The 16593-nt window shown below is 41.4% G+C and overlaps 7 protein-coding genes and 1 non-coding gene across 8 annotated transcripts, besides 1 other annotated feature; 2 read left to right on the top strand and 6 right to left on the bottom strand.

Annotated features, from left to right (window-relative positions):
- Nucleotides 1-226: 226 nt before the first annotated feature.
- On the top strand, nucleotides 227-1360 carry YRB30 (Yrb30p; the record flags this gene model as incomplete). Its single annotated transcript, XM_003647279.1, has 1 exon — nucleotides 227-1360. The coding sequence occupies one exon, from the start codon at nucleotides 227-229 to the stop codon at nucleotides 1358-1360; it is 1134 nt and encodes a 377-aa protein (XP_003647327.1).
- A 506-nt stretch (nucleotides 1361-1866) lies between these two features.
- On the bottom strand, nucleotides 1867-3873 carry CUP2 (Cup2p; the record flags this gene model as incomplete). The annotated part of the gene is made up of 1 exon (XM_003647278.1): nucleotides 1867-3873. One exon carries the CDS (start codon nucleotides 3871-3873, stop codon nucleotides 1867-1869), a length of 2007 nt encoding a protein of 668 aa, XP_003647326.1.
- Nucleotides 3874-5244: 1371 nt separating this feature from the next.
- Ecym_6115 (FTR1 family protein) lies at nucleotides 5245-6363 on the bottom strand (the record flags this gene model as incomplete). The annotated part of the gene is made up of 1 exon (XM_003647277.1): nucleotides 5245-6363. One exon carries the CDS (start codon nucleotides 6361-6363, stop codon nucleotides 5245-5247), a length of 1119 nt encoding a protein of 372 aa, XP_003647325.1.
- A 447-nt stretch (nucleotides 6364-6810) lies between these two features.
- On the bottom strand, nucleotides 6811-6881 carry Ecym_6114. Its single transcript has one exon. It is a non-coding gene; the product is annotated as a tRNA-Gly (tRNA).
- Nucleotides 6882-7030: 149 nt separating this feature from the next.
- Nucleotides 7031-7294: a sequence feature (soloLTR fragment).
- Nucleotides 7295-7659: 365 nt separating this feature from the next.
- On the top strand, nucleotides 7660-8922 carry SUA5 (threonylcarbamoyladenylate synthase; the record flags this gene model as incomplete). Its single annotated transcript, XM_003647276.1, has 1 exon — nucleotides 7660-8922. One exon carries the CDS (start codon nucleotides 7660-7662, stop codon nucleotides 8920-8922), a length of 1263 nt encoding a protein of 420 aa, XP_003647324.1.
- A 183-nt stretch (nucleotides 8923-9105) lies between these two features.
- On the bottom strand, nucleotides 9106-11955 carry PMR1 (Ca(2+)/Mn(2+)-transporting P-type ATPase PMR1; the record flags this gene model as incomplete). Its single annotated transcript, XM_003647275.1, has 1 exon — nucleotides 9106-11955. One exon carries the CDS (start codon nucleotides 11953-11955, stop codon nucleotides 9106-9108), a length of 2850 nt encoding a protein of 949 aa, XP_003647323.1.
- Nucleotides 11956-12812: 857 nt separating this feature from the next.
- MID2 (Mid2p) lies at nucleotides 12813-14018 on the bottom strand (the record flags this gene model as incomplete). The annotated part of the gene is made up of 1 exon (XM_003647274.1): nucleotides 12813-14018. The coding sequence occupies one exon, from the start codon at nucleotides 14016-14018 to the stop codon at nucleotides 12813-12815; it is 1206 nt and encodes a 401-aa protein (XP_003647322.1).
- Nucleotides 14019-14868: 850 nt separating this feature from the next.
- Ecym_6110 (uncharacterized protein) lies at nucleotides 14869-16083 on the bottom strand (the record flags this gene model as incomplete). The annotated part of the gene is made up of 1 exon (XM_003647273.1): nucleotides 14869-16083. One exon carries the CDS (start codon nucleotides 16081-16083, stop codon nucleotides 14869-14871), a length of 1215 nt encoding a protein of 404 aa, XP_003647321.1.
- Nucleotides 16084-16593: the final 510 nt, after the last annotated feature.

Genomic DNA, 16593 nt, shown 5'->3' with positions numbered 1-16593 from the left:
GTCTATGAACTGGTCATTTTGTTTGATTAAAGCTCTACCAAAAAAAGAATTCTTGTCATCATCACCCTTACACCAACATTGCCCAGGACCATCTCTCGAGAAGATCGCAGCCCCCTCCTTCTATGCATATACCATTAACAAGTTACAAATCCAGCAATAAACAACCTTCTTCTCTAAACTTTACTATATATATATCCTACGTTGAAACCGAATTTCTTAAATTCACATGGATGAGTTACTTTCTAGAGCAGGCAGCCAGGCAGTTTCATTTGCTATCAAGTCCAGTGTTTCACTTGCATCTACTTATGCAATAAAACAATTCACAAAGTTTCTGACCAACGTTCCTCAAAAAGATGCTAACAGGCTTGAAAAGTTACGAAGGCAGTTGGAAACGCGCATTGATATTATTAATAATGCTATTGGTTTAATCAAGCTTTGTGTTGTTAGAGGGAATACAAATCTGGGTTCCACCTTGTCTTTGATTCTAGACTTGAAGGATGAGTTAAATGGATTCAACATTGAAATGGACCAGCTTGCATTAGATTCCGCAGGCGTTAATTTTATAGGGTTGAAAGAGAATGGAGGGAAAAAGAGTGCAGTAGCATTGATGGAGGCAAGAATGAATGAGCTCATCCATCGCATTGAGTTAGTCATCCCCCTGATTAATCTATCTATGACAACATCTGGAGTCAGTTCTTCAATGAAACTTCCCAATAATGTATCACCTAGTTTACTACTGCAGGCATCCAACATGGTAATTAAATCGAACGAAAATGCTGCTGCTACTCAATATGAACACGATATCCAAGTGGGGCCTTTATTTGAAGTGACGTCTTTCAATGTATTTGATAAGTCATCCAAAATAATTTGGAAGGAACATATCACTCGGTGTGATTTAAGAATTGTTAGATATGCTGCTCACAACAAGGATAATATTGATTACAATTACTACATTGAATTGAGGGAGAATTTTAATGATGGTCGATACCATGACTTGAAAGAAGATCAACCAAAAAAATCGCGTTATCAAATACATCAAATAGTTCGTCTATTTTTCACTGTGTCTGGAAAACTATTGAACCTAGAGGAACGTGACTCTCCGGTCCTTGTGTTGAAACTCGACAAAAACTTAAAAAGGGACGGCAATTCTTCATCTACGGAAGATATTGAGTGGATTGCCTTTGGAGAATACGAAGAAGTCGTTGATGACTCAGAGAGTGAGGCTGGCGAAGAAGAGGCAGAAGAAGAACAAAAAAAGAGGGTACTAAGGAAATTGACGAAGGAAAGGATGCGAATGAAGGTTGCGACGAAGAAGAAGTTTACGATAGTGCCCAAGAGGACGAATCGCACGGAGAGTTAAGTAAATCTCTTTCCTTATTAGAGTATATCATAAAGTTGACAACGTTGCAAAATGATGACCAAAATTCTATACTGGATGTGAAGGATGAAAGACTTTCACTTTATTTAAATGACGAGAACCCAAATTCAATTAGGCAAACGAGTAAAGATGTCGATAATGTTACTGATAATTTTAAACATATGTCTCTGGATAAAACGTAAAAAAACTAGCCACTCTCTTTTTTTAGATGAATATTACTAACTTGAACTATGACGTAAAAGGAAAATATATCCTTTATGAGCTCCACGTAGCATTATACCCATATTATCGTGTAACATAGTTCCTTCAATAATATTCTGTGGCAAATGCCATTAAACCTCGAACATAATACTATATCAACATTCGGAATGGTACCGTTAGTTTACTAGTACATTTATTGTCATCAAGATTATTACTTTAAATAATATATCATTATTACATAACGTTACGGACCTTAGGATTTTGATTGTGTGCATATTCCGTAAGCACTACAAATTGGTTATCAAACTATCCAAATCGGCATAATTTGCATCCACAAATCGTAGAATATTATTGGCATTTTCTTGGCTTGTACCTGTAATAGCAGTTGTATTCTCAGGGTTTGTCTGGGGTAAAGTTGTACCACGAATTGTAGCTGCAGTGGGAGAGACAGAGATATCAGAATTCCATAGGGCACAATTAGCTGAAAAGATACATTCTGTATCTAAAGCGTTGGTGGTCTCAGAAAGCAACTGATTGAATTCTGCGGTAAATGTAGATTCTAGCATTGATGGCTTATGAGTGCAGGGTTTAGGGTTAGCTGATGTGTTAGCACTCGATTCGGTACTAGATGAAGCAAATGATTTGGTGCTTTTCGAGTTTTCCAAAGTCGAAAGTTCATTCGGATTTATGCCAGTCGAATTTATAGATGTGTTTATCGAAGTCTTTTTAAATTGATGTTCCTGAGAAGAAAATTGGTCATAACGATGATCCTTGTGAATACTAACGGACCTTTGTCTGGTCTGTTGCCGTAGCAACACTTGATTGTTGTCTCTCAATATTTGGGGTTCACTAGCTTGTTTGTTGTTTAAATTCGAAATATGATAAGGATTTTTATATGCATTAACGGGAAGATCAATAAAATTTGGATTCAAAGACATTTCTTCAACTCTGTTGCCTTGGTTCTGGTTGTTTCCAGAAGTTGCAGGAACTATAGAAGAAGTTCGAGCAACGTAGGAAGTAGAAATAGCCGATGGTACCACTGATGCAGCAATGGAATTATTATTAGGGAAAGCTTGTCTTGACACAGAATCGACACTATGAACAGAAGGAGAATTTGCAAAAGAAAAACTGCTTTTTTGATTCAAAGGATAATGGATCATGTTCTGGTAGTAATGAGCATTATTATAACCATTCCCACGATTCGTCTGCAAAGATAATATAGAGTCCGAACTATTCAAAGTCCTCAATCGCGAATTTGAAGTAGACAAAGAAGCCGTTGGACTTACTATTTCAGTTGGAGAGGCAGATCTCATCGAATTGGAACTAACTAACCCCGTTGTTTCCATAACACCATTATCCTGAGACGTGACATCCAAAGGTTTACGTAGTCGCTTTTGTTTCAATTCATTATAGTTTAATTGAGCCTTAGACGTATCAGTGAAAAAGTCTAGCTTCTCCTCTTTGCCTCCATCGTCTTGCAAAGAGATACGGTCATTCAGGTTCATTAGCGTATTCGTAGATTGAATATTGCTGCCCGGATCTGATGGAATATCCTCGTTCAATGAAATGGACACTTCACCCATATGCATCCTAGCCAGGGGCGTCACGGGGTTTATATTCAGCAAAGGGTCTAACCCTAAGGGAGTGTTGCTTCCTCCCAGGTAAGTTTCGGATTGCAAAGATGAGGCTACCGAATTATTATCCCAACTTATATTGCCAGCATGAGACCCATGAAAATTATTACTAACACCACTGTGTGCCGGGCTAACCAAAACAAGAGGATCTGTATCACCAGACTGGACTGAATGCACAGATAATACAGATCCCATCAAACTAAACTTACTATTACCAGCAAACTGGCCTGATTTTAGTGAACCCTCAACGTTATTATTAACCGTCCTAGGAACCTTATCGATCCCTAAACTGTTGCCACCTATTTCTATTTCACTCACTGCAATCTGTTTCCGTTTGGAGGAACTCTTCCGCTGTCTCAACTTATGGCAGGTGCATGCAGCTTTATTATGGCATCCACATTTCTCCTCCTTCAACTTAGCTCTTGCCTCTTCCTTCGCCTTCTTCAGTAATCGCCGCTTCTCCTCCCTTCCACAAGTACACACACCAGATGGATTGCTATTTCTGTTCTTCTTAAGCTCCTTGCAATGTGCACATGTAGTAGAAGGACGCCCCTTAGGCTTAATCATCATTAATGGTTGGTCTGTGTGATTACAGGTGGTCACCCGGTGGCCTCTGATACACCTCTCACACGCATACTTCACTCCGTTAACCAAAACCATCGTCCCACCCAATTTCTCAGATAATTAATCGTCCTTTTTTATAGTCACTAGTGTATTGGATATACCCTCCCTTGTTACAAATGACCCTTCCTTCGATACCAAATCAAAACGAAAGCACACTTTGCAGATAACACGCAATACAGATTCTCCCTCCAATAATACGACGTCAAAAGGATATCTACCACTCCTCTATTTTTTCCCCAAGATTCCAGATCCCTTCTCTCCCTAGTATAGTAATAGATAAAACCTTGAACACAATTGCAACTTCTGCTTCGGTTACTCTCTCTGAGTAATAACCTCCCCGCTATACAAAAACGAATACTATAGTAATAACAAATAATAAAATTAATTGATCGTAGATGAGATAGAGAATTACTAACAATCAAAATGTTATATGATAACGATAACGATACAAACAAAAATTAAAAAAAATCTTATTTTAACCTATCCTCTGCCTTTGCTTAATATTAAAACTGCTTCCTCGAGCTTAAACCCCTTGATGACAATTAAAAACGACAATAATGTTGCATACACTTTAGCCCATTTAACTCGCTATTTATTATATTGGTCTGACTTAAATTTGCAGTTCACTTTACTGCTTTTATATATGTAATCATTTTCTTTTTTCGTGCCTATTTTTGCAGTAAAGCGTTCTGCGTCTCTTCTTAATACACAACACATGAGTAAGAACTAAGATATATATTATCAAATTCAACGGTTTATAACCGTTGAGATCATGGTTGCTCCAGATGTATTATTGGTAGCACAAACAAGTTCTTTACGTAGGTTATTTTTGATGCAGCTTTATCAGTTGGACTATCTTTCTTTACCTTTCTCACGCCCAGATATCTAGAAAGGAAATCCAGTAGTTCTTCGAGCAAAAGGACCCCAACGTCCGCCGTTTTTTTTTCAGGGGACTTTCTCTCGAGAAGGCCTTGTGTTGTCTCTCTGTCTCTATCAGTTGAAGAGAAGTTTGTTACGTACGCAGTTAATTAAAATTACAATTGTGGGAGCTCTATAACGGGTCACGTCTTTTCCGTAAGTGGCAGTCGGATGTGAGAGACGCGTTAAGATATATAGAAAGGTAGTATAGAAACGTAGATCTGTTTGGGAGATGACGCCCTGCAGGGGCGAACAGCCCGTTTCCTGTAAGTTGTATGTTCGCCCCGCATAGGGGGGAGGGTGGGGGGTACCGTACATGCAACACTGCAAGGCAGGCATTGGCCTATTGTAGTATTGTAGTAGGTCCCCAAATGCAAAATACGGTAATAAATCTCTTCAATATAATATGGGGCGTACATTTCAGGGAATTAACAACGTAGCATATATACATAATAAGGGAAAGAGGTTATTCCAGTTATGGTATTAAGATCAGTTTTTGGAGGTGATCTGGCCCTCGTTGTTGAAATTGAGGTTCTCAACCTTGGAGAACAAAACAGTTTTGTCTTCTACGGACAGGTCTTGTTTCTTCTTCATTTTACGGAACGGATTGAAGTCGCTCATTCTCTTGTTCTTGAGGAAGGGCAGATGACCTCTCTTCTCTTCGAAAATCATGAGAGAAACTATGAATATCAAGGCGACCCAATAGAGGATGTAGCAAAGAATACTGGCCAGATAGCCGGTGTTTTGCCATCCCAATAGGGCGTTGAAGATGTCCCATCCGTTTTCAATCTCAGGGTTGCAACAATTGACGTGGTAAACCGCTTTTTTAATGTTGTAGGAACCGTTACCGCTGCCAGACTCGGAGGCATCACCACCCGTAGCTTTGTTGTATCTATACGTTTCCAAATACCAAGCACCTCTGGAGAATAATCCAGCTGAGATCAGGTACAAAATACATGTAGAGATAACCAAGAATACCTGCATGGAGGAGTGAGAAGTACCATAATACAGCAAAGCACCTATTGTAAATCCCGCTAAAAGACCAACGATAACAGGAAGTGGGTAAGAGGTTGCGGCAGCACCCCGACTACTTGGACCAACACCTGCAACAAACACAACGGCTTCCAAACCTTCTCTTAAAACAGTGACAAACGGCAAGAAGAACATGGCATACTTCTTCAACAAATAACCCATCCTATAACGATCTCTTGCTTTCTCAGGGATCTGCAATAATGCTTGAGCAATCTTGACTCTCCACTTGGTCTGCATTTTGTTGATTCTCAACATCGAAATACCCATCAAACTAATCATAATGGTGGCAAGGAAACAGAACACCGCTTCCCATAGATCCTCAGAATTACTATAAATATCATTCTCGTATCTATAGTACACACCGATCATGGCACCACCAACAGCCAAACAAATCACAAAACCGGCAACGACACCAAGCCAGACCTGCAAACGAAGCTTCTTGTATAACTCAAATTCATGCTTTCCTATGGCTTGTTTTAAAAATGACAGTAGCACTGACACAATCATTGCAGCTTCCAAGCATTCTCTGAAAACCACAAAGAATATCGCAACGTTAAAAACCTTATTCGATGCCATTATTGTCTCCTTTAACAACCAAAAACAAAGCTACAGAAAAAAAAATTCACAGAATCTCCGATTCTTTCTAAAGACTATATGGACCCTGGCTCCGAAAAGGCTAAAAATTATTGAGTACATAGTGAGGCTTTTATGAGTTATTCTAGATCAAAGGTCGCATACTTATATATATGAGCTGCATCTCGTACATATCACAAATGGGGTGCTCATGCATTTCTCGGGGGTGCAAACCTACTAGTGAAACCCTGACTTAGAACTACATAAACGGCAGAAATTTCAGTTTATCTTTGCAAATGAGATGCGATACCCTCTAGCCTTCATAAAATTTCGAGGTGCAAAAAATTTGAACTATTATGTACCTCCTGCTTATTTCAGAATCTCGAGGACGCGCCGTGCATAATTGATTATCTCTTGAGTCTCGAGAACTTTTCACGCCGAAAAAAAGAATGCGCAAGCCCGGAATCGAACCGGGGGCCCAACGATGGCAACGTTGGATTTTACCACTAAACCACTTGCGCATCGAAACGCGGATGTCTCGTTAACGTTACCAAAGAATAACTAGCTTCTTGATGCGCATGTCGTTGTCGTAAAATCAAAAGAGCATCCCGATAGTTATGATAGTCAGGCTAAGGAGCATGTTGATAGTCACGATAACAAGACAAAGAAGCAGCGAATCAGAGTTGTTAGAAGTGTCAAGATAACCACTGAGCTGTTATCGGCTAGGAATCTGCATAGCAAGTAAGCAAGAGAGCTTAAGTAGGACAACAGAAACTATATAAGAAGACCCAAACTAGCTAGATTAGATTAGATATAGGTCCAGCTAGATCCCCAGAGGGTAGTTGAGCCAGATTAGAGACTATATAAACAGTAACTGATCATCAACCTAAGTATTAGTTGGCACGTGACGAGAAGTTCAAGCTAGCACGTGACCAACCATAGCGCCCTTCACATAATGGAAACTACTTAGCAGTCTTTCTACAAAGGCGCTGTGTCTACGATCTTGAACTTGAGACTGTTAGCGTCCAACGGGTTTTGAGAGCTACCAGCATATGGGGCTGCCAAAATTAAAGGTCACGTGATATAAAAGTGGTGAAGATAAAAAGAAGCGAATACCGTTGAAAAGCTCGAGAACAATTAATCGAACAATTTTAATGACGCATCTCATCACACATATACTGTCCAGGAAAGTGGAACAAACCCTCTTCAGCTTAAATAATTATAAAAAAAGCAGTACACGATTTACAGTTGCTGAGACACAGTACTAAGTTTTTATAGAGTTTACTACACTGTCAGTATATGGGGAGCTACTTCAGTTCAACTATAAGGCCAAGTATAAATTTTCGAAATATGTCGTTGTACAACACCAGGATACTAAAGGTAGACCCATCGTCTATACATTTCCCTCCAAGATCGCACATTGATGGGTCACTTCCAGTAATTTCCGATCCAGAAACTGAAAGAAACTTGCTCGAGGCTGCAAGAATTATTAGCGTTGGCGGCGATGTTGTGGCATTTCCAACAGAAACAGTTTATGGTTTAGGAGGTTCATCGTTGAACAATGATTCAGTACTCAAGATTTACAAAGCTAAAAATAGGCCTAGTGACAATCCATTAATTAGCCATGTTTCTTCAATTCGCCAACTTAATAGAAAGATTTACAACGACGAATGTGAAGAAAATGTTCTGCGGCACATTCCAGCGATCTATCACATTTTGATTGACAAGTCATGGCCTGGACCTTTAACTATTCTGCTCCCAGTATCAGATTCTTCGCCTCTGTCCAAATTTATAACAGCAGGGCAGCCGACTTTTGCGGTACGCATCCCCGCTAACCCTGTGGCTAGAGCATTGATAGCCTTAAGCGATACTCCTATAGCCGCCCCATCAGCTAATGCTTCTACAAGGCCTTCGCCCACGTTGGCCGAGCATGTGTATCACGACCTAGAAGGAAAGATCCCTTTAATTTTAGATGGAGGAGCATGCAGCGTGGGTGTGGAATCAACGGTCATAGATGGTCTAGTCAATCCTCCGATGCTGCTGAGACCTGGTGGTTTCACATATGAACAAGTTTTAAGTGTTGGAGGTCCTGAATGGTCCCAGTGTAAAGTGGAAAGTAGGAAAGTAGTAGCTGCAGGAGAAACAGTAAGGACACCAGGGATGAAATATAAACACTACTCTCCCAAAGCTCTTACTGTGTTATTTGTACCGGAACATTCCGATGTTAGCATGGAACAAAGGCTGCTTAAAGTTAAAAATAATATGAAAAACCACGTGGAACACTATGCCAATGGTAAAGTCAAAAAGGTTGGTCTCTTGACTAGTAATCGGTTCCCTATAAACTTGATTGAGTTTATGCAAGATGATATTAAAGTAATTGCTGCATCCCTGGGCACTTGCAAAAAAGACATACAGTGCAATTTATTTGCTTTGTTGCGAAAGTTGGATGAACAAGATGAAGTTGACATAATCTTCGTCGAAGGTATTGAAGAATGGGAAGAAGGTCTCGCCATCATGAATAGGTTGCACAAGGCTGCTGGCGATCATATTATTCCTTTCTAACTTCAGCTGGATCGCAATAAGAGCTTAAAAAGCCCATACCGGCTTACAATTTAGTTAACATTCTATATAATAATAAACGTATACATATAGAGATGTATACATTTTTATGTCAAATTTTTATGATTATTATTCTGGATTATAGATCCAGGGGGGGTAGAATATGATTGATATTGAACCCATGAACTACACAATTGAAAAATAGTGTGGATCATGTATAGTATTTTTCTTGATATAATACTTTCTCACCTCATCAGCAATGAAAACACTGCTGCTGACGACCAACAAAAATGCCAAATCACCTATACTCAATCGCTCAGTTTTGAAAATGGTCTGAAAAAATGGAATATATATAGCACAGCATTGACCCATCAAGGAGAAACCAGCGGCATAATTGAACATTTTGTTATTGAAAAAGCCAATCTCAAAGATTGATTTCGTTGCATGCCTACATGATAATGCACTGAATATATCAAAAAACACAAAACAAGTAAACGTCATTGTAGTATCTCTAGTGGTGATTTCGCCGTCATCAGCCATTTCCTTGACGAAAACATAGATTGTACCCACAATAATAAATGATGCGTTCATCAAAAGTCTTTTAATTACTTGCCTAGTCAGAATCTTGTCTGTACGCTTTCTAGGTGGTTTCCTCATGACTTCATGATCTACAGGCTCGACTCCCAATGATTGAGCGGGTGGACCGTCCATTAAAATGTTGATCCATAAAATCTGCATCGCATTCAATGGATTTGGCAATTTAAATATTGTTGAGATGGCAATCAGCGAGAGAGCAGCGACGGATGTAGACAGCTGAAATGTTAAAAAGTTTTGAATATTATTGAAAATACCTTTGCCTTCTTCAATAGCAGTCAAAATCGTGCTGAAATCATCATCAGTAAGAACCATGTCCGAAGCTTCTTTGGCAACATCAGTACCCATATTACCCATAGAAACACCAATATCAGCTAGCTTCAACGCTGGTGCATCGTTAACGCCATCACCAGTCATTGCGACAATATCTCCTCTCTTCTGCAAGGCACGGACAATATTTAATTTATGTTCAGGGGTAGCACGTGCGAAGATATTAACATGATCGATAACATTAGCTAATTGGTCATCAGTCATATGATCCAACTTCTCACCAGTCAAAACGCTAATCTCAGGATTAATTACAGGAATACCAATTTGCCTTGCGATGTTCACTGCTGTGTTTTCAGCATCACCGGTGATCATAATAACGTGTACACCGCCTTGTAGTAATTCTTCGATGGCAGGGCGTACTGTAGACCTAGGAGGATCTTTCATTCCAATTAATCCAGTGAACACCAGATTTTGAATATTAGAATCCGTCAAGTCTTGAACATTTTGGACATCAACTTGTGCAAAGGCCAAGGTTCGAAGTCCTTCTGATGCTAAAGATTTGGCGCAGTCATCAATTGTAGCTCTATATGTATCTGTCAACTTTTCTACCTTGCCATTGCTATTAATAAAGCTTGTAGATTTTTCCAATATCCTTTCAAAAGCTCCCTTCACATATATAATAGTTTTATTACCTCCAGTACTACTTTCGACTCTGACAGCCATCAGTTTCCTTTTAGAATTAAAGGTCAATTCATCAATTCTCCGAATATTCGGTCTTTCATCCGATAACTCAAACTTTTGAAGAACTTCCAGCAAGGCAACATCTGTTGGATTACCCAAAAACTTTGCATGTTCGTGTGAAAATGTGGCATTGTTACAAATACTACCAATTTTCAAAATAAGTCTTACATCTTCAGTGAGATAATGTTTGTAATTTGGTTTCCCACCGCCAACTAGCTTTGATTCTAAACTGAGAACATTATTTTTATTCGACATACTACCCAAACACCAAATTTTCGCCGCTGTCATGTGATTAGCAGTCAAAGTACCTGTTTTATCAGAGCAAATGACATTGACAGAGCCCAGAGTCTCAACACTTGGTAATCTTCTTACAATCGCCTTTCTGTTAGCCATTCGTAACACTCCCAGCGCCAATGTCACTGTGACAATAATCGGCAGACCTTCAGGGATTGCTGCTACCGCTAGTGATACGGAGATTTGAAACATATCCAACCACGATCTTCCTTGAATGATACCAATGAGAAATATAATCCCGATCAGTATAAAGCTCACATACGAAAGGTCTCTTCCTAATTTATCCATAGCCATTTGCAATGGTGTTTTTGGCTTTTCGATAGAACTCATCATTTCGAATACTGCCCCAAACATTGTATGTTTCCCCGTGGCAATAACAATACCTTTACCATGGCCTTCTCTTACCAACGTGCCCATGAAACCAATACACGACCTGTCACTGATAGGAATAATACCCCCAGGTACGTTACTATATGGTGCTCGACTAACTTCCACAGATGACTTATGCATAGGCTCATTCTCCCCAGTCAACGTACTCTCATCCAAACTTAGATCGACACTCTCAATGATCCTAACATCTGCAGGAATCCTATCCCCAACCTTAAATTGCACTAGATCTCCAGGAACCAAACCGGATGCCAAGATATGCGTCCCCGTCCCAAATCTAATCAAATGACAGCTCGCAGGAACCAGTTTATGCAAAGCCTCAAGAGACTTTTCTGATCTATACTCCTGCACAAACCCAACAGTAACAACAATAATAATCGCCAGAGTAATACTCATAGCATCATCGATATTCCCCATCAAAAAACTAATGAACGCAGACCCAATCAACAATAAGATCAACGGATCATCAATAAACGTAGACACAAATCGCTTCCACAACGGTTCCCCCCCGTCAGCAGTGACCTCATTCGGGCCCCATTCGATTTCTCTGTTCCGTATCTGTTGAATATCAGTTATCCCTTTAATTCCATCAGTATTAAATTGTTTCAATGTCTCTTCTACCGTCATTGCACAATACTCTAACGAAGCATTGGGTTTCAGTAGTGCGTCACTTGTAAACATCGCAGGCTCTGCACTGTTACCAACATCATCATCCTGCTTCAAATACGACTCAAACGGGTTCCCGCTCATTCTCAAAAAAATGCAAATCCCACTATTCAACTAGTCTAGTCCGAGTCTTACAAATAAGACCACCTTGGAAGTATTCGATTAGTTGGTCCTGAACCTCTTAGAGCTCGCTATCTGATATTTACAAATTGTTTTATATTATAATTTGTAGGTTGTGTGTTATTTTGTCGCGGCAAGATAAGGAAAGTTATGTGAAGTTACATTTTAAAGCAAATTCAGTGTACTTTTTAAATGAAAGATGTAAATCGTGAATAATGATAGATATAAATCCGAATCTCTGACACCAGGCATTTGGTTTATAACGGAGTCAACTAGAAACCCAATTGACTGATTAGGACTACTTGGTGGGAATTACACTGGGCTATTAGTAGATCAATTAGGCAGTTTTATATTTTTTTAAAAAAGAGGGAGGTTTCCAGTATAATGCCTGTGGAGGAGGGAATATATATATATATATATTGTAATATTAGCTGGTGACAGAAGAGAAGGGTAAGATGTTACGACAGACTGGGTGAATACTATACATGGCATTAAGAAATGAAAAGTAAGTATAAAGACCATGCTAGAAGAAAATAGTATATTAAGGAACAAAAGAACAACGGAGTAGTAGCGTAAAAAACTGGGCTTTTTGGTTTTAGTTTTCCATTTAGCTATTTGGATTAAACAATTAACAAATGAATGACGGTGATTGGTAATAAGGGCATTATTATTAGTATGATTATTATTAAAATACGCTGGGAAGGGGCTTCAGTAAAACACGAAGAAATAAGAATACCTCAAAAGTTTTTATTTTCTATTTTTTTATTTTTTATTTTAATTCTAATGTTAATTTTGGGATGGTAAAGGTCAGCAACCAGCGATCAGTAGTTTTTGGCTGTCAGTTCGTTACCGTCATCATCGTAATACCGCTCTTCGCTGATCACCGGATCTTGGGATCTGCGGTTGTTCTGAAGGCTCAGAGCGCCGAATGAGAGTGAAGTGTTTCTGTTCGAGACTCTTTTGATGTGTGATTTTTCGAGCACGTCGACGTCATGGACTGGGGAGCCACCCAGAGGGGAATCGCTTTCATATTTATTCACCTTTTTACCAAGCAAGGAATTCCACAACGTCGACAGCCTGCTAGTACTGTAAGCGGTGATGACTTTACCTTCGGAATTGATGAAATCCGTTCTTTCGGATTTGACGCATGTACGTAAAAATATAAGTGAGACGACCAGAATGATAGGCAGGCCGATTCCCACAATGCAGCCAATGACAATATTTTTGTTCTTGGTGGACAACCCAGTGGTGTGGCTTGAGCCACCATCGGTTTCGCTGGTAGCACTCACCGGCGAGGTTATGTAGGTAGTGGAGAAAACGGTATTACCGTCTACAACGCTTATAATGGTGCTCAGAACTGCGGTCATATGCTGCTGTGAGGAGACCGAGCCTGTTGATGTCAGTGTGGTTGGGGTAGCAGCAACGGTGGTTTGCACTACATCAGTTGATATAGCCGATGATGGTTGGAAGTCGTCCGTTGACGACGAGTCTCCAGGAGGGCTCGTCGATTCCGGTATCAACGATGAACTAGATGGATCGGTCGAGCTGGGTGACGTTTCATCGCTATTTGTTGACCTTGGATTTTCAGCGGAAGTTATTACAATGTTGTCGTTGTCACTGATGCTGCTGCTGCTGCTGCTGCTTATGCTGCTGCTGCTGCTGCTTATGCTGCTGCTGCTGCTGCTATCGCTAACGTTATCATTATCGCTGTCCCTGTCCCTGTCGCTGGCTTGGGTTGGGGAAACAGCAGGATCAGTCGTTTCTATCAGACCCGATGAACTCTCTGAGCTAACAGAGGTACCATCTGTAGAGCTCGAGGCGGAAGCCAATGATGAAGATGCAAAAACCGATGATGACGACGATGAAGATCCAACAGTTGATTCAACGTTTGATGGTGCCAATGAACTGCTACTGACTTCAATAGAGGTGTCGCTCGAAGTCGCAGAACTGGACCCAGGAACAGTAGAGTTTGCTGATTTAGATATTTTTAAAAAGCATGCTAATAATAGTAGCCTTAGCAGGATCATAGCGTATCTTAGTCCTATATAGTAGAAAAAAAGGCAAGCTTCTAAACTAAATGGACTGCAAAATTAATGATGTTCAGCTCGATGTGTTGTGTATGTATAGTGTACGAGCAATGAATAAAAAACGATATGCATTGCTGGGATTATTGAGATCCCTTTTGGCAGATTTCGAAATGAACACACTAAATATATTTATTATTATTACACGTCAATCGTGTTAGGTTATATGTATTTTTCAACCAGACTCAACAATACATAAAATCTCAAAGGCGTGATCCCGAACCCAAGAACAAAAAAACTGCAACAAATAACAATAGGAGCGAAAAAGGGAGAAGAGAAAGAAAGTAGAAAAGTTCGAAAGTTGAACATTGAGGGCTCGATGCTACTCCAACAGAGATGACCTTCGAGCAAGCCCTTTATCTATATGCGTCTAATCGAAAAATGAGCAAGATTTTTTTTCTTTCCCTTTTTGATGTAACAACTGTATATGCCGTAGAGAGATGACATGGGACGATATGACAGTAGATGAGATGAGATGAAATGAAGGGGGGATGTGGGAAATCACATGGTGTACGTGTGCTCTGTTGGGCACTCAGAATAACGCCTTCGTTCGAAGCTCTGATGCTACGTTTTCTTTTCTTTTTTGCAAGTCTGAAAAAGGCTAAGACATTTCCCCATCTCTCTTACATACATTTGGAGGATCTGATAGTTCATTCCAAGAAAGGTGCCTACTTTTGGCCTGCAACCATCTTGGAGTACCAATGACCTCATGTATCGATATTCCCCGTCGAGGGAGAGAAAACCAAAAAAAGGAAGGATTTTTACAGTTTGTAGAACCGTTTGTATTTTTTCTTCAACTGTCAGAGTCATCTCCAAAGATACCCCAGAACTGTTCGACACCGTAAGAGCCTGGAGACTTCCAGTAATCGTTATACATGGTAAATAGGAGTACTTGTTGCCCTATAGTGGTGAGTATGGAGTCAATGCATATGTCTTGATTTACTTTATTTGGCATGTTAGAGCCAAATGGAGCGCCAGAGGTGGGCCAGCCTGTTTCAGTAATAAGGATGGGCTTACCATTTCCACATGACTCAACCAGATTTTCCACCTGTTTTTGGAGCCATGTACCACAGTTGTAAGGGTCTACGTGCCCGTCCCAAAACGGATGGACGTTTACCGCGATGAAATCTGAAAGGCCACATAGATCCTTATGTGCTTCTACAGCTACCAACGTATCCACGGACACCACAGGCCCTGTGTAACCGATCGAACCCAGCAACGCCCTTGCCGTATCCAATGCTGTTTTTATCTGTGCGGGCGACACTTTGCCATCGTTTACAAGCTCATTACCCACAGAAACCGCATAGATCTTTGAAAAATCGCCCCGCAGAGCCTTGTCGACGATGCCTATCGACTCCGCGATTCTGTCAACGTTGTAGATGCCCAGCAGAAGCTTTTGATGCGTCGCCATTGCGGACAAAAGATTTGATACAACGTCGCAGTCCGGATCGTAGATTCGCAGAATATCAAACCCGGACAGCTTTCTGATATCCGATTTCACCTGCCAACGAGGCTTGCAAGCGCCATTACGTTGGTACGGCGAATAGCTGATGCCCTTCGCCCTGCCATACCAGGAACTACTGGAGGAACTACTGGAGGCGGACGTCTGCGAACTTGTCCGACTCAGAGAGCTCCGAGTCGCACTCACCGTAGTGCTGCTAGTGCTGCTAGTGCTGTCCGCCGCGCTGCTCCAGCTAGACGACCCACTGGCAGCCCCGTAACCACTGCGGCTGCCCAACATATCCCAGGGAATCCACGCCCCTGGGGCACCCACCGACGCCGACGCCGCCGGCGTCGGCTGCGTAAACGAAACGTACCCCTGCGGTGCCAGGAACGGCCCCCCAACCCCCACCCCGACCCCTGAAATCGTCTGCGTCGTCGTGGTGACCAGCGTCGCGGGCTGCATAACCGCGCCATCCATCAGCAGAATCGTCACATCCCGCTTTTCAACCACATTAGCCGCCCAGCCTGCACGCCACAATAAACAAGCGATAAACAACCGCTCCATCCTCTACCCACCGGCCCACTGTGCGCCCCACACACACCCCACCCCACCCCCCACACTATATATCTCTATACCGACTTCATGTCCAGCTCGCACCCGTCTCATCCCGGTTTCACCACTCCATAACCGTGTTCTGCAGACCGTGTTCCGACCACGCCGTGTTTCTGACCAGTTTCACAAGACGCCCAGCCACCGCAGCGCGCCAGCGCGCTGCGTCCCCGGCCAACGGTTGGGTATTTATTGGAGTACCCCTCCGTATCGCCCCCATCTTGCGTACGCTTATCGCATCTCGCGGCACGTGCCGCTTCGCAAAAACATCGCACACCGTTTGCTTTTTTGCCCAGGCAAAAATAAGCAGAACCTTCGAGAACGGGCAAAAACCTCTATTGTTGATTAATGCTTTGTCCCCCACATGCCCCCGCCCCCCTTCCTCTTTCTTATCTATCTCTGATCTCCTGCGTTACGGCCCTTTCTGAACCCAACCCCTAAAACCACAACAAAACCTTTTGCACT

Source organism: Eremothecium cymbalariae, chromosome 6 (genome assembly GCF_000235365.1).
Source record: "Eremothecium cymbalariae DBVPG#7215 chromosome 6, complete sequence".
NCBI lineage: Eukaryota > Fungi > Ascomycota > Saccharomycetes > Saccharomycetales > Saccharomycetaceae > Eremothecium > Eremothecium cymbalariae.
This window is presented reverse-complemented; position numbering and strand designations above follow the sequence as displayed.